This window comes from Haliaeetus albicilla, chromosome 9 (assembly GCF_947461875.1).
Source record: "Haliaeetus albicilla chromosome 9, bHalAlb1.1, whole genome shotgun sequence".
NCBI lineage: Eukaryota > Metazoa > Chordata > Aves > Accipitriformes > Accipitridae > Haliaeetus > Haliaeetus albicilla.
In genome coordinates this window covers 38,517,161-38,541,785 of record NC_091491.1, presented here as the reverse complement: position 1 = coordinate 38,541,785, position 24,625 = coordinate 38,517,161, and the positions used below count along the sequence as shown (strand labels likewise).

The 24,625-nt window shown below is 42.8% G+C and overlaps 2 protein-coding genes across 10 annotated transcripts in view; one reads left to right on the top strand and one right to left on the bottom strand.

Moving 5' to 3' along the window:
* Nucleotides 1-13,122, bottom strand: part of PHC3 (polyhomeotic homolog 3) — a 39,685-nt gene extending 26,563 nt beyond the window's left edge. For 3 of the 8 annotated variants that reach the window (XR_011326238.1, XR_011326239.1, XR_011326237.1), the window contains exons 1-6: nt 12,594-13,025; nt 9,510-9,657; nt 8,592-8,750; nt 7,088-7,165; nt 5,336-5,494; nt 3,616-3,714 (exon numbers count right to left, since the gene is read on the bottom strand). Coding sequence is in view for 5 of the 8 variants with exons in the window: in XM_069792745.1 (XP_069648846.1) it covers nt 3,616-3,714; nt 5,336-5,494; nt 7,088-7,165; nt 8,592-8,750; nt 9,510-9,657; nt 12,594-12,601 (651 nt within the window). In the remaining 3 variants the exon portion in view is untranslated. Of the gene's footprint in view, nt 1-3,615; nt 3,715-5,335; nt 5,495-7,087; nt 7,166-8,591; nt 8,751-9,509; nt 9,658-12,593; nt 13,026-13,062 lie in introns of those variants that run through there. The other 5 variants (XM_069792746.1, XM_069792745.1, XM_069792747.1 and 2 more) reach the window with 5 other exon arrangements.
* A 3,300-nt stretch (nt 13,123-16,422) lies between these two features.
* Nucleotides 16,423-24,625, top strand: part of PRKCI (protein kinase C iota) — a 32,246-nt gene continuing 24,043 nt past the window's right edge. The window contains exons 1-2 of one of the 2 annotated variants that reach the window (XM_069792751.1): nt 16,423-16,760; nt 24,351-24,472. In XM_069792751.1, the coding sequence (XP_069648852.1) occupies nt 16,645-16,760; nt 24,351-24,472 (238 nt within the window). In that variant the 5' untranslated portion in view covers nt 16,423-16,644. Of the gene's footprint in view, nt 16,761-24,350; nt 24,473-24,625 lie in introns of those variants that run through there. The other variant, XM_069792752.1, reaches the window with a different exon arrangement.

Here is a 24,625-nt window from a genome sequence, read left to right as displayed (position 1 = left end):
TTAAGCCACAAAATTTAAAGAATAGGGATCTTGAATTACTTCAGTGATAAAGAAACAGGAAAGTCTTTTTTTCTTATTGAACTTTTAAAAGAAATGGAAATTGTTCACTACATTAATTTGAATTAAAACTTGCATTTTTTTCTCTTTTATTGTGCCTTCGAAGTGAATGACACAAAGCATCTTAAGCAAATGCAATTTTATTTTTATACAGACACTACAGAAGTGCAAGTGGTCTGTAAGTATGCTTCCAGAGACTAACACAAACCAGAGCCTCAGGTGGTCAATGGGACCAGAATCTGCTGTATGTTATCCATGTCTTAACAAATCTGAGCCCTTTATATCTACAGAGATATTAATGTACCTTTTCATCATGACACTTCCAATGTCACATGAAACAAAAGGTTTGCTTTCTGAAATGTAAATCAGTCAGCGATTATTTTCACTAATGTCTTCTATATCACAGCCAGATTCTGTACATAATGATCCCAGCTTTCCAATCCTACATGCCGAGCTAGAATTTTATTTTCAAGGATAAAGACTACCCTTGTAGCACTAATTTACATCATACTTCACATGAAAAAGAGGACTAATTATTATCACCATCCACTATTTTGATTACATAATCCCTTCCTCATTCAACTGTTAGTACCTGTGTAACGAACAGCCGGTTTACATTTTACTTCTCGCTGTTCAGTGTGTTACCACAGGATGCATTCAAATCCTGTTCTGAAGACAACAGTATTTGCTTCTTTATTGGCATGCATGAGGTATTTACTGCAATCGTACCTCTGTCAGTACAAATCAACCTTCAGCACACCTTAACAGATAAGGTAACTAATCTGAGACGTCCAGGTCATACATGAGGGGGACACGTATGAAAAGAAAAAAGTATGAAAGCAGAAGGGAAGAAGTGTAAGTAGGAGAGAAGTGTCAGTTCACCTACCAGGCCATGTTAGTTAGGTGTGCCATTAAGACACTGCTAATAATTGATTAATTTCTGAGTTTCTCTGGTATTTCTACATAGAAGGCGATACCGTGAGATCACTATACTGTACCTTCACAAACATCTTGGCTAAGTGTAATATACACATCTATGTACATAACTAAATGCATTTTTTTCTTATGAACTGGCATTGCCTACTTGCTCAGGTTTGTTTATATGGTAAACACATTTCTCTAAACCCATCTGACTGAAACCCCAAGGACGTATTTATCACAAGGTGAGAAAAATAAAGTGTACTAGTGTTAAAGCTTTTCCATTGCATCACTGACTACAGATGAAACTGGATCTTTGCAATGTCATTGCTGCTATAGAAACTACCAGACAACCAAAGTTAACAACATCTGGCAATAGGGCAGTAGCGAATGTTGAGAAGGGAGAGGAACGGTTTGAGTTTGGCAGGGTCACCACAGCAGCTCATCTGACTGAATAATGCTCTATGGTCTGGCATGAGATTCTACTGTCCCTCTGCAACGATGCCTCATGAAATTGCACAGCCGGGCAGACTTGTGCAAAGTGGACCTCTAAAACCCTGTGGTACAAAAGGACCAAGACTGTAAAGTGACAGGCTTTATTGACATCTCTACCCTGAATGCAAAAGACAAAGATACAAATGCAAAAAGAGTTGCCAGCCCATCTAGTAACCTCTCTGCACTTTTGTGATGGGTTGACCCTGGCTGGACACCTGGTGCCCACCAAAGCCGCAATATCACTCCCCCTCCTCAGCTGGATAGGGGAGAGAAAATACAACAAAGGGCTCGTAAGCCGAGATAAGGACACGGAGGCATCACTCACCAATTATCATCATGGGCAAAACAGACTCGACTTGGGGAAAATTAACCTAATTTATTACCAATCGACTGGAGTAGGGTAATGAGAAATAAAGCCAAATCTTAAGAACACCTTGCCCCCACCCCTCTCTTCTTCCTGGGCACAGCTTCATTCCCAAATTCTCTACCTCCTCTCCCTCAGCAGCACAGGGGGACAGGGAATGGGGGTTATGGTCAGTTCATCACATTTTGTCTCTGCTGCTCCTTCCTCTTCAGGGGGAGTTCTCCTCACTCTTCCCCTGCTCCAGCATGGGGTTCCTCCTATGGGAGACAGTCCTCCATGAACTTCTCCAGCGTGGGTCCCTTCCATGGGCTGCAGTCCTTCAGGCACAGACTGCTCCAGCTTGGGTCCCCCGTGGGGTCACAAGTCCTGCCAGAAAACCTGCTCCAGCATGGGCTCCTCTCTCCATGGCGCCACAGGTCCTGTTGGGAGCCTGCTCCAGTGTGGGCTTCCCACGGGGTCCCAGCCTCCTTCAGGCATCCCCCTGCTCCGGCTTGGGCTCCTCCCTGGGCTGCAGGTAGATATCTGCTCCACTGTGGACCTCCCTGGGCTGCAGGGGGACAGCCTGCCTCACCATGGTCTTCCCCACGGGCTGCAGGGGAATCTCTGCTCCAGTGCCTGGAGCATCTCCTCCCCTGCTTCTGCACTGACCTGGGGGTCTTGCAGGTTTGTTTCTCTCACATGTTCTCACTACTGTCTCTGGCTGCAGTTGCTGTGCCACAGCAACTTTTTTCCCTTCTTAAATCTGTTATCCCAGAGGCACTACCACCATCGCTGATGGCCTCGGCCTTGGCCAGCAGCAGGTCCGTCTTGGAGCCAGCTGGCACTGGCTCTGTCGGACACAGGGGAAGCTTCTAGCAGCTTCTCATAGAAGCCACCACTGTAACCCCCCCCACTACCAAAACCTTGCCATGCAAACCCAATACAACTTTTGAATTTGATCTGCAGAATCTGGAGGAGAGGCAGCTGTGATAAAGGACAATGAGGCATGATAACTCCAAGACTGAAGGAGCAGTCTGTCTGAGCAGCCTGTCTTTTCAGCGGAGGCTCAACTGATGAACTTAACATCGTGAGCTTGCTCAACAACATCCTACATAAATACACAGCTGGACTCCAGTAAGCTCTGCCTGCCTCAAAATACCTACTGGAAAAGCAGAGAGAAGGCAAGCTTCAATAATATACCATTATCTCAGAACAGTGACACATCTTTAAGGTCTTCCAATCTACTAGAATCTTCTGAAGGTGTCAATAAACATAAGGTCAGAGAAAGTTCAACTGCTATAATTTACTTGGATTTCCAAAAGGTTTCTAAACAAGGTTCATTTATCAAAGGCTTTTAAAGAAACTGCTAAGATAGAAGAGAAGATCTCTCACAAGAGCATAAATTTGTTAGACAAGTGTTCACTTTTCACAGTGGAAGACTGTGACTAATACATTCTGTAGCGATCTGTATAATGACATATTTTTTTTCCAGGTGATAAACAACTATGTTGAGCAGTGAAAAGGTGATACAGATTCAGTTGGTAACATGAAATTATTCAAGGCAATAAAGATGACAGCTAATTACAAGCACCTAAAATGTCATATCCAGGATCCAAATTTTACATATAATATGATCATCTCTAAATGTGTGATGACAGCAAACAGAAGACACTGAAGTTGTACATAACCAGTACCCGTTAATAGTTTTTATAGGCAAGTAAACTTAAGCACAATGTTTCCTTACTTTTCAGTTTTGGCCCACTCTTACTGGACATACCTTTAATAAATTTACACAAGCTCACCTGAGTAGCTGCAGACTGACAGGAAGATGAGGAAGATGATGAGACAACAGGAATGTCAGACTGGACAGCAGCCACAGTGGTTGCAGGAGTGAAAATAAGCTGTTAAGCAAGAAAAAAATATCTGGTAACAGACTGAAACTTTGAAAATATGTGAAAGAAATGCAATATTTTAAAGAGATAAGTTAACATAGAGTTGACCTTTTTACAGAAAATGAAAGGTCTTGGTGATGAAGAAAAATACCTGACTTTTAGTATGCCAGCTAGAAACACTGAAAGACAAATATGATGTCTGAACCAGTGAGGCTAGCAAAATGATCTTGCAATACCATTCTAAACAGAAACTAACAGGATAAGTTTCTCTCTTGAAACTGGGGTGTAAAGCACCTGCATCATTACTCCATGTCATTGAGAGAGATTGCTACGAGAAAACCCAGCAATGTCATCCTCATACTGCTTCAGCTACTAAGTTGTTAACACATACTGAAAGGCAGTGACATGAAATGAATTCGTAATTCCTGTTCTGTTAAATAGTACTAGGTACATTCAGCATCTAGCTTTGCTTACAAACCAGAGACTCAGGAAATCCTTTCACTGGCAAATGGATAAACAGGTGTCTGATCTTTAAATCCTTATCTTCAAGTTACACTACTTTTTCAATAAACATGTAGGAAAACAATAGCCAAAGAAAAAAACCTCAACACAGCATAAAAGCATTGCTGTGCATGCCTAACAAAAATCTCAGAAAAAGAACAAAGGATCTCTTTTCCGAAACATACTTCATAGGTGCAATTCCTGCAAGAACTCACGCCTGCATCTACTTTTATATGCCACTGCAGTCACAGACCTCTGGCTTTGAATCTCAGTGTAGTATAACAGTGATTCTTCCTATTTCACGTAGTTGAACTTAACACTAGAAAGCTCTGGTCATTAACTCACACAAGCCATAATAGAGTCTCTGGCCTTTACCAAGTACTGATTGGCATCTGAGCATTCATGTACAACTTCAGTAATTTCTATGGAAACCCACAGATTTTAAGGTTCAATTCATATGAAACTCACTAGAGATAGTACTAAATTTAAAAAAATAAAATAAAAAAAGTCACTGAACAGATTTTTCAAAGTTGCCTATTAAGAAATGGAAATGCCACATTGACAGGAAATTGCAAGAATCTAATAAGTTTCACGTGAATCCAAAGAGAATGAAAGCTATGTATCTAACTTGAATTCTAGAGGCAATAATGCAAAGAACAATCTTAGTTAAATCTAAGAAAATTTTAATCAAGAGTCGCAACTTGGAATGTTACCAGTGCATTGGAAAACAATCTACCTTGAATACAGAGAGACTCCAGTATGCCCTTCTACATAGCCAGAAAAGAGAGGTGCAATTTTTCTACTTTTTTCCCCCACATTTGATCAATTTAATAACTGTAGTACGACCAGGCTAAAAACACTTGAGCAAACTTCACCAGAGAACTAAGCTACAGCAATCCTTTTACTTCTGATGCCTACAGTGTTTCAGAAGATACATGTTCACAAAATTAGTGACTAAATTCTCAATGCTATCTAAAACTAAAGAAATATATTTATAAATAATTTATAGAAACAAAATAAAACCCGAAATGGTTAGGGTGGTTTTTTTTTTTTTTGTGGGTGAGGTGGTGGGGGTGGAGACGACAGGGACGGACCAAAATCAAACTTAAGAATTTTAATCAAAACTTACCATTTGAGCTCGTAGATACATTTGAGCCTGGCTTGCACTCAGGGTTGGAGAGGTGCTCCCCAGCAACATTGTCTGTTGGGTAATACTGCTGCTGGTGGTGTTGGAGGTCTGTGAACGGCTTATTATCTGTGCAGGTGTAGGAGAGGTGGAGAGGTTAATCTAAGGAAACAAAAATATTGCTTCTGTCATGGAAATTCATTCATCCTAGGGTCTAAAGCCAGAAAGCCTTTGACAAAAAATGGCAGGGGCAGTTGAAATCTCTGAACTGTAAAGATATCAAAAATAGATTGAGCCAATCATCATAAAACTGGATTTTTGGCAAGACTGTACATTTTCATGCTTAAACTGCAAGCAACCATTTTGCAGTAAATAATAAGCAGTTATGAGTACAAACAATGATATTATGAAGTCTGAAAAATATACCTCATAGAAACACACATTTACAGAATATGTAGCATGAGCTTGCAATATTTTAAGGAAAATACCTAATTTTTAATATTTAAGCATCTTTAAATGTTTATATTATCCCACTGGACTGATATCTTCTGTTATGCTTGTTATGCAACCTGACCAGGACACTTCTTTGTGCTACCATATATGGACTCTGAGTCCTCATTCTACATACGCACATTTAAAAATGACTGGAGACTAAAACTTTCTACAATTTCATATTAAATGCTCCTCAACAATTGCTCTTTGGCATCTTCTCAAAGAAAAGCTGTTGTGGTTTTGGTTTGGGTTTTTTTCTATTTTTTTTCTAACCGCTCTAACAGAGTTAAGTGCCCAGCTCTTTTTCATCACTTACTCAAAAGATTTCCTTGAAAAATCCCAGCCCAATTATTCTGTTCGTTTGACATCAGACATCTTTAATGACTTTCCCTCCTAAATTTAATGAATTAATGATTTTGCTTCTAACAACTATAAGCCAAAGCAATGCTATGAGAGCTTAAAAAAATATACAGTTAAATTACCAAAGCTATGCACTGCAATCATGAACAGCTTGAGGGCATGATTAATAAGCAGGATGTCTATAGGACTAACAAAGTCCTACTCAAGACAACTGTAGAACTGTACATAAGAGACTGTGCAAATTACATGTCTGAAGATGCCGCCTGAAGAAATACAGCATGGACTGAACACAGAGCTGCTAATAACTGAAACCTGAGCACATGCCTAGAATATGGATAAAATAATTGAAAGTGCATAAAAGATGCATGATAAAAGATGATAATCAATAAAAGAATGAATGCTACAAACATTTAATCAATTTCACATATATATGTGAGCATCGACTTCAATTCTTTAGATTTGGTGCTCTTTAATCACAGATACACAGTTATGATTTTAACCTACAATAGTGCCCTGAATAAAGAAACCATTGTGAAAAATCCAGTAAGAAATCATGTAAGAGATGAAAGCTCAGGGAGTGACTCCTGCAGCGGTCTGAACAGTCATGAGCGCTTGCGGAGCGAGCAGCTGCCCCTCAGAGCACCAAGAGTGGGCTGGGACCAGGGAAGCCTCCAACACTGGCCAGCAACGATAGCGGCTGGCAACATGCATCGGGATGACTGGAGGGTGCTGGAAGTGCAGCCAACACTTACTACAGACTTGTCATACTTCTATTTACTGTTTCCGTAATACTAATTTTAATCATACAAATTTAAATACTAAAATAATTTCTGTTTTTCCAAGCAGTTATATAATAACCAAGAGGGGTTGAGAATGGATGGAGGGCTTGGTTCAGTTACGTACCGACGTCTGCGACATGCTTGACTGCTGAGTGACACTCCCAGTGGGGGAAGTACATTGCCTCCCACCTGACAGGCTTGCCTAAATAGCAAGAATATGTGTCAAATATTGAAATCAAAAAGTGTTTAAGTGATGGTTTATGCAATAATATGAACATCAGAAACATCTCTCTCTACTGTTACCTCTTCTCTGAGTTAACAGTAAAAATGCTTTACTCGGTGGAATTAGTTTTCAGCAAAGTACACTCTGCACTAAGGAATGCCATCCGCAATGTGCTAAATGCCTTGAATTCCTACCCAATTTCAGGCGCTCGGAGTCTTGCAGATCAAGACTTGAACAAAAACTATCAGAGGTAAAGTCTATCAAACTGTTAATGATGGAGTTAACTGATCAGCTCACTACCTATGGCGCTCAGAACTTAAAATGTAACATCATTAAAAACTGTCATTATTAAAACTCACATAATTTTTATTATGATTAGAATCCTCTAAAAATAAAACAAACTTTATAAATGCTGTAAAGAACACCCTCATATTCTAGAATGATTTATGTATGCACATCTAGTGTCTGTAACAGTATGCTATTCCAGCCCTTCAGATAAATACAGGGACAGTGACTCAGATTTCCAGATTAACAGACTCTATACCAAAACCTTCTAGCCCTTCTCAGTCTGAGCTTGTCTGTCTCAGTAACTGTATATTCACACACAAATCTGTCACAGAAAAAAATATGACAAATATTACAGTGATCTGATGGAAAAGGTATAGAAGAAAAAGCCAGGAGCATAGAAGAGTCAGTCCCAGTTCTGACAACAAATAGCTATATCCCTGAAGTCTTTAACTCCGTTTTAGCATTTCCATGTGTAAAATCATTAACAACCACCTATCTCTGCAAGATAGTATTCTCAATCTAAGGTTGACTGAGGTCAAAGGAAACCTTTCCACTGCTTGAGTTTTCAAAATGGGTCTCCTCCATTGTTCAACTAATGTTAAAAGCTGTGCTTCAGAAATGAGATGTCATTTACTTCTTGTATTTCCACTCAGAGTTAAAATTGAATTTTGCCATTATTTATAATGCAGCCAGATGTGTAGCAAAACACACTAAGACACCAGATGTTCATTATTTTTATTTGATTTCACTAAGATACATTGCTATTCATTGCTTTCCCCATCAACTTTTAGTGAAAATCATGGGATGAAGATTGAAGTAGTCTATTTTTAATATTTATTTTATTACTATTTGATGATTTACATGATGCATTATAATGCATGCAATAAAGCATGGAATGGTCGCCTACTGGAGCATCTGTAATACTGGACAAAATCCTCCGAATAGTTTGGAGGAAGGTACAATTTAAAATAACAAAGTCATTAAAATATAACAGTGAATTATTGTGAGGCATTAAGCTCAGGCACTTAAGCTGTTATTATGTTTGACAACGCTCTAGAATTGTAGTCCTACTCTAGAAAGTAGTGCACCATTCTTTTTCAGCAATCTTCGCTCTCACCTGTGGTACAGTTGCCAGACTCTGAAATTGGGTACTGCTTAAGTGCTGCTGCTGCAAAGCAGCAGTCTGCAGCATTAGATGCTGCTGTTGGGCTGCATACATCTGCTGGAGGTACTGAGCAGCTGAGCTAGGAGGACGATGCAAGGCCTGCTGAATAACCTGTGATGAATCAGTAGGTAATTAATTACAATTACAAAGTACACACCATGCTGACATCATGCTGAAGTTTACCTTTACAAGGAAATAAAACCAAATAAATGCTTTCACACCAATTACATAATACTGAACTCGCTCCATCACTGTTCTCAGCCAAGTCACAGAATATAGCCAACTTAAATACATTCATGTTTTCAAGAAAAGCCTGACAATCAGCTGACAATACAGCATCATTCATAACACAACATCCAAGCCTCTTAGGTTCTTGTCAACAAGTCCTACATAATGTTCAGCTTTTTGAAAGATCAGGATAGTGTGTGAGACAATTACCAAACCCAACAGAATGGACCGTACAGAGTTTGAGGAGACCTAATTTAAAGAACAGCAAGAGGGGGCTGGATCCAAAGCAGCAGTTACACACACACAGATAACTCTGGATCCCTGCAGTCAATGTTGGTCATACAGCTTTATTTGGTGTAAAGTCTTATGTTAATAATCCATACCCTTAGGGAATGGTGAAAAAACCAAGCTTTCTAGCACAGCATTTCCCCTTCCCTTATTTGGGAGACAGGCCCATACCCTGCACTATTCTTAAGTGGTCTGATACCCACCAGTAAAAAACATCTGAAAACCAGTAAATCAGATACTGAGAAATAAGACAACGATTAAGAATGGAAAGTTAATCTTGTGTAAAACTATTGTGCAATGCCTGTATTTGAGAGCACCGTACAGGGCAGGAAAGAGTATCTCATAGCCCAGTACCTGGACGGCATGCCTGTCAGAGCCGCTGTAGACGGATATCTGTGGTAGCTGTGTCCGGGCGGTGGAGGTGGTAGTGATAGTAGTTGTAGATGTGGAACATGTCGTTGTGTTTGGTTCATTCTCCATAGCTGTGCAGTGTTCGTCCGGCCTGGGAGAATTGAAATAAAAGTGGTTCACAAACAGAAGGCCAGTACACACTGATTTTAAAGGAAAAAAAAAAAAATCTAAGCTTCACTGAGATAGAATAATGGACAATTTTCAAATGGGTAAGTTAGTAGTATTTGCTATTACTTGATGAAATTTGTTGAGAGATGTGGTTACAATCTTCTAAGATCCATCGAGTAGCAATAGGTGACCGATTTAGGAATACATGCAAGAGTTCCAGCAAGCTACACAGGAGTACTGCCGCATCCCTCTTCCCCACAGCATGGCACTGAAACTGCTGGAGGACCATTCTGTACATTGAGCAAAACATGTTCTTGCCAAAAAATCACTGGTGGCATGCTCCATTTGGAAAGAGATGGAAAGGATGTAGAGAAAAATGCTTTTACTTTTTACAGCAATACCTCACAAAATATAGCAAGAACCAAGGAAAAAACTACCTATTTAAGCATCTCTGATGGTTCCCCCCGAGCCTTAGGAGACTTCCCTCTACTGCAGAGTACAATCTCTCCCAAAATGTCATCTTTAAAACTGAAATCAATCACATGCCTCAATATATGAGGGGTGTTTACTTTAGTTTCTTTTTCAGTATTGGTATTATGATTAACAGGAAACAGCATAGTTGCTGTTTATTGCTTTTAAAAGGATGTTAAAAAGGGTGGGGAGAAGATGTATTTCCTTCTTACAGTAAAGAAGTGCTCAGAAAAATAATTGTCGAGAGCGCTGCAATGTACTAGGAAAAAAGCAGCATCGCCAAGTGCTTAACACACTGCCCACTGGATGCTGCATCAAACACGAATGTAATTAGAAGTTTCAACTCTCACAGCTGAAAGCAGAATGCAATGCTGCCAGGCTGCTACCTTCCCCTCTCAAAACTTGACTACTTTGCAAGTAGAGAACTGCACACAATGCTATAGCTCCTCGGTATTTTGAATAACTAAACTTTAACAGATATATGTGATCACCTAAGGACCTCACGCCTATCATTCTATTGTATACTTGTCTATGTTTAGCCATCAAAGAAAATTCATGGCAATAAAGCACACTTTAAAAGCAGAGACCCCTACTACTAGAACTGAAGAAAAAATACGGCCTTGTTGTTAAAAATTCAGATCTGTTGTGCTTTATTGATGCCATTTGCCTACCTACATTAGAGCACAAGTTAACATACACGATTAACCACTTCAATTACAATAAAACCAGCATCGCTTCTAAAACCACTTTACATTAATTTCACATAATGCTAATGAAAAGTACCTTGAAAAAAAGTCATGTCTCCTCCAGAGGACAACATAAAAAAAGCACATCAAAATATTTACACCTACAACTTGTCTAGCTAGTTTTAGCAGAGTTATGCAACTGGTTAAATTAGCCTAGGAAAACAACATCAGATGTTTAATTTCCTTCGTTCTCAGCCACATTTTAGATGTATTATTAGTGAGATGTGCAATGTATCCCCCTCTACAAGCTATTCCCTCAGAAGTTCAGCCCATGAGAGTTGTTAACCCTTTAGCTGAAAGTGTCTCATTTTCAAAAATAATTTTGTCATTGCCCAAGTTGTTGCCACAACGGATGTACAACAAAAACAGGAAAGAGCCCCTAAACTTTTGTTCAGCATGGCCTGAAGCTGAGGTGTATCTCAGTCCTCCTCTAGCACCTACCTCATTTAGAGCCAGCATGAGATGCTTACTTGCCACCCTGCAGTCCTACCACAACACAAACACCACGCACCACAGCATGAACACACGGAAATAGTGTGCCCTCTTTTGGCTGAGAGATTAGTTAAGTGTTTCAACAGATCACACTTGTTCGAAAACTCTCCTCTCTAAGTGAGAAATGGGATGTTTAAGGGAGAAGAGGAAATACCTAAAAAGTGGTTGTTTTTAGCAAGGAAACCAAGAATCCATTGCAATTCAGCAGATGGGTATTTTATGACAGAAAACATAAAACCCATTAGCGACTTAAAATCAGACTGCCTTTGCAGCATTGCTTTCATTTACTTTACAACGCTGCATACACGGAGACTGCTTCTAGTTATAAAAAAAAAAAAAAATCGCACACACAATTGAAAATAATCTTCTGAAATTGTTCATTGAGTACTCGACAATATCAAAAAGGCAAAACTCCTACCTCATAATAAAATTAATTTTAATGTATGAAGACCTTACAACGATGTTGCCTGTGAGCAACTTTAACTCAAAAGAACCTCTGTAATGCAAAGTTTTAGAAAACGCGCTAAACTCTGACTTTAAACAACCACCACGCATTTAAGCGAGCCCAAAACACAAAGCACAGCAGAAAACTATACTGAAAGTAAGTATTTATTCAAGCAGTAACAGCATGAGACACCATGTAATTTCAAATTACACCATCCATAATGTAAATGTTCAGAAGTTTTGCTCTCTTTATTTTTTTGGTCAAAGCAAATACCTAAAGTAAAGAAATACCTAAAATAAAGAAATACCTGCTATACTATACCAATAACACTAAACTACCCTCAGAAGGGATACAAGTCTCACTACTTAGAAAGTCTGACTTTTGGTAAACGTCACGGTAATAACGAACACGGCTGACAATCTGCAATCGTAACTGGTATTTAAAACTAGTTTGAGGTTGGTTTGTTGTTTTGGGTTTTTTTTTTTTTACATATATGGTTTAATCTCATTCTTTCCATTCATGACCTCTCCTTACAACTCCAAGGGTACAAACACCACTGAAAACCCACGAAAATTTCCTCCAAGTCTAAGCCCTACGGGCATTTCCGTACGTGACGGAAGGCTCCGAGATAAATCCTCTCTCTCTCCCTTCGCTCCAACTACAGCACAGGCCAACCTCGCCCAAACCTTGGGGTTCTGTATTCTCGTTAAACAAAACCAAAACAGAACAGGTACATTTAGAACTACGCTCTGTGGAAATACAAACCACGCCATGCGGTACTAACTCGCCCGCCAACCGGCACGGAGCGACCCAGGAGCGGCGGGGCAGCTCGGCAGGCAGCCGCAGGGCCCCTCGGCGGCCGCGGCCGGCGCTCCCCGCCGCAGGCCGGGCCCGGCGGGCTGACCCGCCGCCCCCTCAGCACCGGGCCGCGGCCTCGCCCAGCCCAGCCGCCGCCACAACCGGCAGCCACGTTTCGGCCCAGCGCCCGCCGCACACCTCCCCCCCCCCGCCCACCACCGCCTCCGGCGGCCCCACAGGCGCCAGCCGCCGCCGGGGAGGGAGGAAAGGTGGGCGGGAGGGGAGGCACTCGCTCCCCGAGCGGGGCCAGCCCGCTGTCAGGGCGCGGGTCCCCGCCTACGCGCCCCGCCCCGCCGCGGCCTGGCCGGGGCCTGCCGCTGCCGCTCCCCCCCTTCTCCTCCTCCTCCTCCTCCGCGCGTCCCGCCGGGAGACTCGCCTCGGACAAGCCGCTCTACTCCGCTTCCGCCATCTTCTCGCCTCCCTCAGGGGGAGGCGCTGCGCAGGCGCGGTGGGCGCCCGCCGGCGCCGGGCACGTGACGGCCCCCGCCGCCATGTTGTGGTTGGAGCGCGGCGGCGTCGTCGTCCGTGAGGTACCGCGGCGAGGGCCGTGCTGTCGGCTAAGCCGGTCCCGGGGGTTCCCCGCGGAGCCTCCCGGGCAGCTGTCGGATCGCGGTGGAGGTGGCGAGCGGCATCAAGTTAACGCAGGAAGGTTGCGGTGGGGAGCTAGCCGCCCGGTGGGGATGAGGGGCCTGGTCTCCCTCAGGGCCCGCAGCGGTGTGCAGTGCTGCGTGTTTAGCTGAGCAAGGCAGCAGGGACGGCTACTTTAATTTTCCTGCGGGAGCGGTGGAGTCGAGCGATATGTTGCTAGGGCGTGTGGCAAGGAGGCTTAACTCATGCTTTGGCTACGGTAGGAAAATGAAGGATGTGATGCGTGCTGTTTTGAGAGTGCTGTTGGGAGGTTAAGGTCAGGGAAATATCTGCTTGTAGCGCTTTTCCACATTGGCTGCTGAAGGACCTCGGTAGCTCCAACCAGGACACTGGTGGTGAATTTTTAACTTCTCTGAGGACTATGAAACAGAAGAGGCTTTTAGCCCCCTTAACTGAGCTTTCAGTTCCTTCCTACAAAATGTTGGCTCTGAGCCTTTCCCTGCTATGGGGAAGACCACCTCTCCCTCTAAATTAACCGTAATCGATCAGAGCTGAATTATGCCAGTAATTCCTGTCTGAAATTAGCAGCTGCTGCATATTACCTGGCAGAGATGAGCAAAGCTCAACTTCCACAAAGACTAGTAGCCACTATAGCACGTAGGCCTAATTCAGATCTTAGATGGGACACCTTGACAAACAGCATCTTGCCCTCTCCTCTTCATGAAATGTCTTCCTGTGAGGAAGAAACATCTGTATCTTAGAATTCTGTAACATTATTACATAACCTTCAGGTATACTAGTATTTTCAAAGTTGCTTGTGTTCCCAATGATTAAGAAAGAAAGTGGCTCAGCGCAGTGAAAGTTGGGAAGAAAACTGCTACGTTGGACAGGAGTGCTGGTTCATGACACATTAAATATTTGATAGAGAACCAGTAGTGTGAATGAAAATGACATTGGTTAAAAACTTGAGAAAGAGCAATAGGAACAAATAGTAAAATGTAACTCAGCGATACTTCTTTCTGCAGTTAGGTTGCTGTTTCCTTACGTAACAGTTTGACCAAGTGATAACTGGACGTGGATGGGGAAAATAAATTGCCAGTTGTCTAGCAGCTAGTTAGGATAGATAAATACTTTGCAAAGAAGAGAGTCTCAGCAAGCATCTTAACAAAACTCAAACACCATCCAAGGCGTTGTAGATGAGCTTAAACCGCTGAAGGGTGAAGCAGTAACACTGACCGCAGGTGGACTGCCTGTGACAAGTAGTGACAATTTACCAGGTCTGAGGGTGCCTGGTTTCTATGAAAGCTGACATGATGATTTGATAAGAGAAAATAGGAATTTTCATAGGTCAAAAAAGGAGGAGGTGTAGAGAAAATGAAGACTTGTGCTGAGATACACTTGGAGATCCAGTAGGAAATAGAAAACATGTTGGAAGTCCTGGTGCAAGATATGAGTGAGTTAAGATAGAGTAGCATGCTTCCTGATGTACAAAAAGGATGTAATACTGTGTGGAAGCTGGGTGGAGCAAATAACTTTCTTCTGAGGGAAGAACAACCAACCACTGCAGGAAGGTCAGGTAGCATGAAAAAAATTCTGTACTTTGTAACCACGCCTAAGGTAAACAGCAAATAGGGCGCCTTAATTTGTTTTAGCACCAATACGGAAGGAGCAGGGTGTGTGGATTTGGAAGTGCTGATCTCATGTAGCAGCCTGTAACTGAACATGAAAAGCTGGACTCCACACTGCTCTAATGCAGACATCGAGATGTGATGCTGACTGGAGCGTGGAGGGGGGCAGTGGGAAAAAGGAATTGCTTTTACTGTAATAGAAGAAAACAAAGGTTCCCTGTTTCTTAGGATTGCCAGAAACATCCGTCTTTTCGGGAGGTGTTGGGCAATACAAGTACGTGTTAACAAAGAAGCTGTTGATGTATTGTTAAATAGGCAAAGCAGGAGGGAAATACTAGTTGCAGTGATAAGGTGGCTTATGATTAACAGTTTTAATAAAATACCTTTTATTAACCATCCCTGTTCACCCCCCTTTAGTTAAGAAGCATCCTTCCTGTTTCTTTCTTAAAAAATATCTTAGCCATTTGATATATGGCAATTGAAGCTTCACCTGAGCTGTATATACTGTCTCGCAGGCAGTGCGCACTGCATAGACTCTTTAGAATTCTTACAGAAAGTATTTTAGTCAACAGGAGTTCTAAGAAACGCGTTGCCATTGCTTCTGAGCAGCTCCAGTTGCCCGTCGGCTCCGCGCCGGCTGCTGAAGGCCAGCATGCTACTTTTGCAGCAGTTTTGTGTTAAGATCCTGAATTTTCGGACAAAACTAATGGAGGAGTTGTGGTATGAAACGGATGGCGGAGGAGCAGAGCCGTGCCCAAGACGGGTTTTTCCTGACGTGCAGGCGGTGCCGATGGGTTCGGTTCTACATAACAGCCCAGGTAGAGACCCTGGTCCACAAGCTGCTCTCCACGGAGTAACCCCGCAGGCGTTTCTGGCTCTTTCAGCCTTCAAAGGAGGACGGTCCTGTTTGTACCCAAGCAAAATGACGACTTTTCCTCCTTCGCCCCCTTCCCTGAGCCCAGCTCCAGCTGTGGTGAGGCCCTGCAGCAGGAGCCGCTGACCGCAAGAGCCCAGGCACCTGGGAGTCCCCAGAGGCAGTTCGGCGGACCCGGCCCAGCCGCGGCAGCTGCCCGGTACGCGAGGCGCCGGCGGGCCGCCCGCTGCCGGCCGGCTCTCACTCCCGGCGCTCTCTCCCCGCCGGGCCGGCGCCAGGGCCGCGCTGCCGCCCAAGCGATCCCAGCGTGCCTCGCGGCGGGCCGTACCAAGCGGCGGGGAGAGCGCGGGGAAGGGAAGAGGGGCCATCGGGGCGGCTTCTGGCCCGCCTGACCTGGAGCGAGCCGCTGCGGCGGCTTCGCGACGGGGATCGCGGCTGCCTCCCCCCCTTCCGCTTACGGCGTGGAGCGTTCCGCTCCGCAGGAGTCCCGCGGGGAGAGCCCACGTAGCGCGCGGGGCGGGGGGGAGAGGAGAACACCCGAGGCGTGGCGCCCGCCTTCCCCGAGCGGCGGAGCTGCCGACCGGCCGCTCCCGGAGCGGCTCCGCCTTTCTGCCGGGGAGGGGGGAGGGGGGGGAATCCGTGCTCCCGTCCTCCCGTCCTGCGCCGTCCTGCACGGCTCCGCGCTCTCCCCCTTCCCGGTGCTGTCCCCTCCCCGTCCCGCGTGGTCCCGACCCGCCCCGGGCTGGCGCCGTGAGGAGGGGGCGGGGCCGCGGCGCGCTCGAGGGACGGCGGCAGCGGCTGCGCGACCCCCGCCGCCTCCCGCTCGCCCTCCGCCGCCGGAGGAGGAGGAGGAGGAGACGGGGGGGGGATGCCGACGCAGCGGGACAGCAGCGGCAACAGCACCATGTCGGCTCCGGGCGGCGGAGGGGGCGGCCTCGGCGGGGACAGCGCCCACCAGGTCCGGGTGAAAGCCTACTACAAGGGGTGAGTGCGGGCGCCGGGGCGCGGGAGGGAGCCTGAGGCACGGGCAGGCGGAGAGGCGGCGGCCGGCGTGAGGAGAGGTTTGAGGCAGCCCCGGGTGGAGCGGAGCGGAGCGGCAGGGCCCGGCCGAGGGGCGGTGGGGCCGGCGCCGCCGGAGTCTGAGGGAGGCTCTTCTCCGGGGGCTTAGAGCCCGCGGGTTTCTGTCAGGGGTGGTTCTTAGGCTGCCGCGTTATAAACGCCGGGTTTTCGGTGCAGTCAGCGTAACGTTAACGTCTCAAGCCGTGGTGTCCACCTGTAGGAGAAAAGAAGGAGGAGGGAGAAAACCCCCAAACGCCGGGGGGGCTGGGTGGGGGGAGCGGTGCCCGCAGGGGCTGAGCGCCGTCGGATCGCCGTCCTCCTGCCGTGTGGCCTTGCCGGTAAACACGGGTGTACCTGAGGGGCCTGCCCTGCCCTGCTCACCCTGCTTCCCACGCACCCCGAGGCCCCGGTTGTTTACCTGCCGTCAGTAATAATGCATGTTCCTTCATAACACTGCACTGCGGGACACGTGGCAAAATTCGTATTTAAAAAAAAATATACGTTCAGGCTCCAGCTTTGGTCCCGGTCTCTGCGTGCTAAGTGGTATTCAGGTCTAAAGGAGGAGGGTGTTCGGATGAAAACCTATTTCATCAGTTTTTAGGCTGTTTCCCAGGGCCTGAATGACTTCTGAGGAGGGAGTCTGCGAATGGTAACTAAGACGCATCTCCTGTCAGTTATGCTTCTGCTGGGGGAAAAAAAAAAATACGGTAGAGGTCTGCACAATGAATATCTGAATGTTCCTGGTCTAATTTAATGGCTCTCCAACAATAACACATAAGGCAGAAGTGTTCTGCTTTGGGTTCACGACCCCCTACTAAATAGTAACAGTTACAGTCCTAACTTTTAAAAGTTCGAGTGCAAAGGTTGACAGTGGTTCATTGGGCCATTAAGCTTAAGAGGAGGTGATCTAAACAGGAAAAAATGTAGGTTGCATTTTTGGATTAAGGGTGAACATATGATACTCTCGACAGCTTCCTTCTAGTTATCTGTATTAAGTAGAAGAAAAGATTTATGACACTTGCAGTATTTACTATCTGGTATCTCTAGCTTTATAATTTTAGGGAGAGGTATAGAAACCTTGCTGAGCATTTGGTATTTGCTACTGTGCTTGACTTCTGGCTTGTGTCTGCTTTGGGGCTTTTCTTGCCAGAAGTCTGTAGAATTACTGTAGGGACTGGCACAATCTGTGGCTTCAAAGGCCGTGTGAAACACTGCCACGGTAACAGTATGTGAAATTCTAAGCTCTTTGTTTTACAGTCTCTTTAATTCACCATTTCTTAAGGACTTGGAGATGCCCCTGGCTATCAGCTGGCAGAAGTGTTCATTTGGTCAGGCAGTGAATTAAAGTAGGAACTGTTCTGGGTTAAACCCATTTATTTTTCTTCTGCTGGGTCAGTTTTAATCTTGATCATTTCCACATGCAATCACATGAATTCTTGCTTTAGGACAGGGAGGCTATGGTGCAAGAACAGAGAGAAAGCTGCTCAGGGTTGTGGGAGTGAGGAAGAAAACTGCTACATTGTACAGGAATGCTGGCTCATGACACTTTAAGTATTAGGTAATAATTTCACAGACACTGGAATGTTTCTTTTGAGTCTCATCTATTGGCTTTTTATCTGTTAATGCAATTATCGGTTTACTTTTAATAATGACACTGAGTCACGTAGGGTGTTGGTTAACCATTGTGAATACCAACAAACTAACAAGCTGAATGCCTTAGTCATGATTTGTTTCAAGATCTAAACAAATAATTCTCTCCACTTTCCTACAGCAGAAGGTCTCATGCCCACTTCTCAGACTAGCACTGTCAAGAAGTGGGTATCAAAGCAAAACACTTTACCTGCACTTACACTGAAAGGAGTTGGAGACTGGGGATCTAAATGCTGATATCAAAGGCAGCATTTACCCCTTTCATCAAATAAACTGTCTCAAGATTAAAGCTGGATAGAGGATTTAATGGGAAATAGTGTTAATCAGGAAAAGTTAATCTCTCTTAATTTCGTTTTAATAGAAGCATTTAAGTGGGTTGTTGAAGTTATCGTGAAAGTCGTGCTGGGAAGGTCTTTTCAGCTTCCAGAAGGTGTTTCTGGTTGGAGAAAAGAAAAAACCCCAGCAACTCAGAAGCACAGATTCGTTGTTGAAACTGTTGGGAATCTGATAGGCAGGATAGTCGCCTGGGGCTTGAAGACCGAGAGCAAAGAGCCGAACCTGAATCCCCAAAACATCCCTTACTCTGGCCAAGAGCCTAATTGCTTTTCTCAGCCAAGACAAAGACTTCCTCGAAGAACACTTTGAAGGGTCTTTGTTTCATTCAACCGTGCAGTGGTAATTCTTTGTCTTAAATTCATGAAATATGTAAAACCAGGAAGGAAAATTTTCCTAAGATGAACAGAGATCATGAGAGTAAGGGGATGGGAATTCCTGCAGACTTGGGAATTAGGGCGTTAGGTTGAGTTTATCCAGGTATTTCTTTCTCTCGGGTAAGTCATGCTTATCTTTCTCATAAGGCTGGTTGTTTAAAATGCTGAAAATAGTCTTACCTCTTTTAAAGAGTTGCTGTAATCTGTGCAGTGTGTGTAATAGAGGTTCCTGTGTGAGTTCTTAGGAATTTACTTTTGTTACTTCATCAACAAAATCTACGCAAACGTTTGGTGTAATGAAGTGTAGCAGCTTCAAATGTATGGCACTGAACAGCATCTGTAATTACAACCATTTCAGCTTTCTGATATTATTAAAAGTTTACCTTTTGTTTTGTCTAATTTGTTGTAGATGCTTTTTGTCAGTTCAGTACAAGAAGCTATTATATCATTAATAAATGTGGGGGAGGATTGCATTGTAGCAGTAGAGAACAGGTAGGAATAATAAACTGCTTGTGCTCTAGGAATCCTGTAGGATTAGCGTTGTTGATTTTAAAAAAGAAACAAATACAAACAACAAACTTGAAGAACCATTTTTCTGTCATGATTAGAACTGCTCGCTTGCATTCTTTCGGTGCCTGACATAGATTTTGCACTGTTTTAACTGTATAGGCTGTGATCTAGATTAGACTTTTAATATAGTTGAAGGCATAGGTTACCAATGCTTTGCCCACCTTCGGTTTGATTTGGTTCAAATGAAGAATACTCCTGACAGTCCTCTCGTGATACTTGTTAAACTTGTTTCTTTTCTTACTTTTAATATGTTTCTGTCAGTGAGAAAGGGGGGGGGGAGAAGTTTAAGTTTAATTGTAAAATCAACATGTACCTCCATAAATATTTCCAGGAAGTTAATTTCTTAAGAATTTTTGAGTTCTCACATCCTTTCATTATATTATTCTTCATCTTGGGCACTCTCTGATCAGTTCTTCAGCTCAAGGTCTTTTGTTGTCTATTGAGGATCAAGCTCTGCATAGGAGAGTGTTCAGCTTAAGAAAGCTTCGTTTTAAGCCTATGAACATATTTTCACCCCTTCTTGCTGTTTCAACATTGATTTAATTTTCCAGAAGAACAGATTGTGGGAGCAGGCAGTTTGAGACCTCATACTTCTACTGGGGAAAGAGATGCTTTAAATGGTTCTGAATGGCAATGCCTACACCTTATGGTACTGAAATGATACTGAAACAGCAGAATTCTCCACGAGTCTTGTACAGGTTAATTTCAGTGAGCTATAATTAGACATTATCAAAAGCCTTAATGACGGACCCAGGTGTGTGATAAATATATGCATATGTAGATCATACGTGATTATGTATCTGTATATTTCCACATACATAATATGTGGTAGCTACATTAGGCTGCAGGTGGAAAAATCCAAAGCAGTAGTCTCTGTTCGCGCAGTGGATTGCTCTCTCACAGAAGTTTAAGCTCGGAAGTGAAAAATGAGGTATGGATATTGAATTGCATTTAACTGTTGGCATTGGGGTTTTTGTTTGTTTGTTTGTTTTGATTGGTTGGTTGTGGGTGGGTTTGTTGGTTTGTTCCGGGTTTTTTTGTTAAAGGATGTTATGACTTGATCTGTAAAAGAAAAAGCATGAGAAAAGCTGTTTGATCTCAGGAAAGGTGGGGAAGATAGTGATGAGGTTCATGGTCTTCTAGAGATATTTAAAATCTGTTCTCTAGTGTTTGTGTTTAGATTTACCATTTACATTTTCTCAGTCTTCCTATGATTCATCTTTTACTGATTCTTGCATTTGCAGGGTATTGATTCAGGCAGGTCTTTTATTAATATGAATAAAATGGTCCTTTATTAATATTTATGGAAGATACAACAGCATTTTAGCTGAAAGTACTTCAGGACAAGTACTGTCTTGTTTATTTGTATGTTTCCTACGCAAGGCCCCTGATTAAGACCTATTATAATAGTACTAAAACTCTAAAAAACCTGGTGGTGCCATAGTAAGAGTTAATTGACAGATCCAGATGTGGTGGTGCAAAGGGTGTGCTTGAATCAGATTTTCTTCTGATTTCTTGTGTATGTCATGAGGAGACAAATAAGGATGATATGCCTTAGAATAGCTTTACAACAAACATGCTTATTAAAAGCAGTGCATAAGCTTATCTTCATCAGAAGGAAAGGGCTATTGTCAAGAATTTTTTTCCCACGTCTTAGTGAAAGAAGGCATTTTGTATTTTTTCATGCAAGGCAGCAGGGTATGGTTGACATTAACTTTCCTTTGTTCTTTAACTTGGCCTACTAATTTTTGTTTAAAATGCCAAATTTCTTCTCAGTAGAGTTTAGCTTTATGTCTTAGCTTGAGTGAATACAGCTTTTTCCTAATGAAGACATCATCAATATGGTGTTCGATGCAAGAAATGTGAAAAACGCCATGTAATGCAAAGGTGTGGTAACAGAACCACTCTGGAAGTGAGACCTGTCTCAGTGGAAAATATCAGTATCATCAGTATAGTTAAAATGGCAAAATAAAGCTGGTAGGAAGACCTGTAATCTTTCAGTTTCTGTGTTACGTAAAGCTGGCTTCACATCTCTAGGAAAAGTGTCCTGATGTTGCTTGTGGAACCTTGTTCGTACTTAATACGCTTTTTTAATATGTATATATATTGCTATTAGCTAGGGTTCTCTGAAAGACTGATTAGTGTTTGTTATAACAGAGATGCTAAGATCTTCCAAATGTATTTAATAACTGATACATGTCTTGTTGGAGGTATTAGAGTAGTAATATAGAGAACTTGCTTAAATTCTAAAATAATTAAACTCTCCTTTTATTTGAAGGGCAACTATTTTGCTACTTAAAGGTAGCAACAAGTAGGAAGAAGTTTTTTTTCAATTGGTACCAGCTTTTACTTTATAGATACGGAGGGATTCCTGGGCTGTTCAGTACGTGTTAACATAGTGACTTTTTCTGTTTACTGTGGTACAGATAAATCTGTTTTAAGTGGACTTGAATCATCAGATTTGAAAACCTGCTGAGGAGATTTTGCTAATTTTGGTTGTTTTGTTTGTTTGTTTGTTTTAAATCTTCAATTTTTGCTAGAGCATCAGTGATTACAGTCTCTTGACATTATGGTCTGTCACCTAACTCTTTTTGCTTGTCTGACAATAATAGTCATGTAGTCACCACTTCTTTTAACATACCCCATTCCATTACTGCCTAGTTCAATCACAATATAAACTGCAATAGTTGAAATACTTAACTCTGACTTCTCAGTGCCCTTTAGAACTTAACTTTTTGTTTAAGAAAATATTCCAAACTGAATACATCTGCACTAAAATGTGAATGAATGAAGGGATGGTAAACTTTAGCACTACATCAGTGAAGTTGCTAAGTAAGCAGTGCCTTATTTCCTTCCCTGAAAAACAGGAAATACAGGTTGAGACTTTGCCTCCTAATACAGCCTCGTGGGTTTCTCTTTGGTTGATGCCTGCGTGTCTGTAACAGTAATGCACTGTTAAATCTTCCTCAGTTTGTAGAGCCAAGTACTGGCATTGGGTTCACAGTCTGTGCATTTTGAGAGAGGATGCGAAGGGAGACCTTTGTATCGGAGAAAATGCAGTTTGCCCTGTCGGATGGGTGCAATCGGGTGTTTCAAACGAAGCCCCATTTGCCCCAAAGTAGTGTTCTGTGTCTAAACACTGGGGTCCAAATATTGTTTTGTCTTGCATTTTGCCTCGTGTGGAAAGAAGAGGAGCAATTCCTCAACCAAAAAATGTAGCAGCTTTTTGACTGCTTTATTCAGATTATTGAAGAGGTGTCATTTCACTATACTAACCATTTACTGGAGTCTTTCCCTTAACTAAACTAACTCTGATCATGCTCATAAATCCAGAATTAGGCTAGCTGTTCTTCTAGAGTGCTTAGAAATTGCTAGTTCATTTTATTCATGCTGCTGAACTTCCAGGAGCCTCAGGCAAGCATGTTTATCGTGCGTGTTCTCTGCCACTCCTGGAAGTGGTTCAGGTTCAGTGACCACAGTATGTTAAGTCACCTTCTTGATACCACTCTGCCCATGCACAACATGATTTAAAGATGTTTAACTTGCTGCATGGTACACTTCAGTCTGGTAGGTATGCTGATGTGAATTTTGACCAGATACAAACTTTGTTGCTTCAGTTATTCCCCCCCCCCCAAATACTGCGGGTGGCTGGCACCAGCTGAAACAAATCCCAGCTAGCTGAGGTTTTTATGGGAAGATTAGTCTCCTAGTTCAAACATTGGGCTTATACGAGATGTTTGAAGAGTAGCCTTGTAAACAGCCTTCCACCTTCCTCTGAACTGTATCTCTGGAATCCTTTGTTTAAAGGAATGCAACCCTGAGTCACCTGTTCCCCTTTAAGGCCCAGCAAATACCAAGACAATGGGTCAGAATTTTATGTTAACATATTTAAAACACCAGGTTAACTAACTTTAATCTTAATTATAACAAAATAACCATTCTGCATAACAGTAAAGTAGTAAATTTTAATTCTGAGTGTATGCCTCTCTGTCAGCCTTCCCCGGCATTGCAGTGAAGTATCATGGGTCTCTTTTTTCTTTTAAAGGTGCTTTCAAGATTTGGAACATCCCCCCCTAATCCACTGTTTAATATTTTTCATTAACTTTTCGTAACATCTACACAATCAAAATTTAGTTGGAGAAGATGTATAGTTCTTAAAACCTTTTGATACCTAATAACAAAATAACTGTTAAAGAGCAAGCAAAACCAGCAGTATGTTAATAACATCCTTCAAAATTTTTGCAGCATTTCATTCTTCAGTTTCCACTGGTATAATAGATCTCATTTCTGTGTGTGGTTAATATCTGCTGCAACTTACTTCATAGTTATTTGGGCATTTAACTCTTAATTTTTCTTAAACAGATACCTGGAGGATTAAATGCCAGGTAGTTGGTAAGAAAAATCACTTGGAGCCTGACTTTGCTATAGGAAGGGAACTTATGTGTTTTATTTTACTTTAATATTTTTGTAGGGGTCTGCAGCAGGGATGGGTTTTATATTAGTGGTATATGGAAAGCGTTAGAGGTGGTGATCAAGTCCTACATATTACGGTATAGTTTCTCAAATTTATTTTTCTCTTGCTCAGGGACATCATGATAACATATTTTGAACCTTCCATCTCATTTGAGGGACTGTGCAGTGAAGTTCGAGACATGTGCTCCTTTGACAACGAACAGCTTTTCACCATGAAATGGATTGATGAAGAAGGTAAATCAATGCTGATCAATATGTTGCTCAGCTTTCTAGGTTTCCTCTCAGTTTCATCTTTTCCTTTCCCTCTGCCTTTATAAGATACGCTTATAAAACATACTTCATAAGTATATTTTTAGAAATAGTAAATCTGACTGAAAAAATAATGGT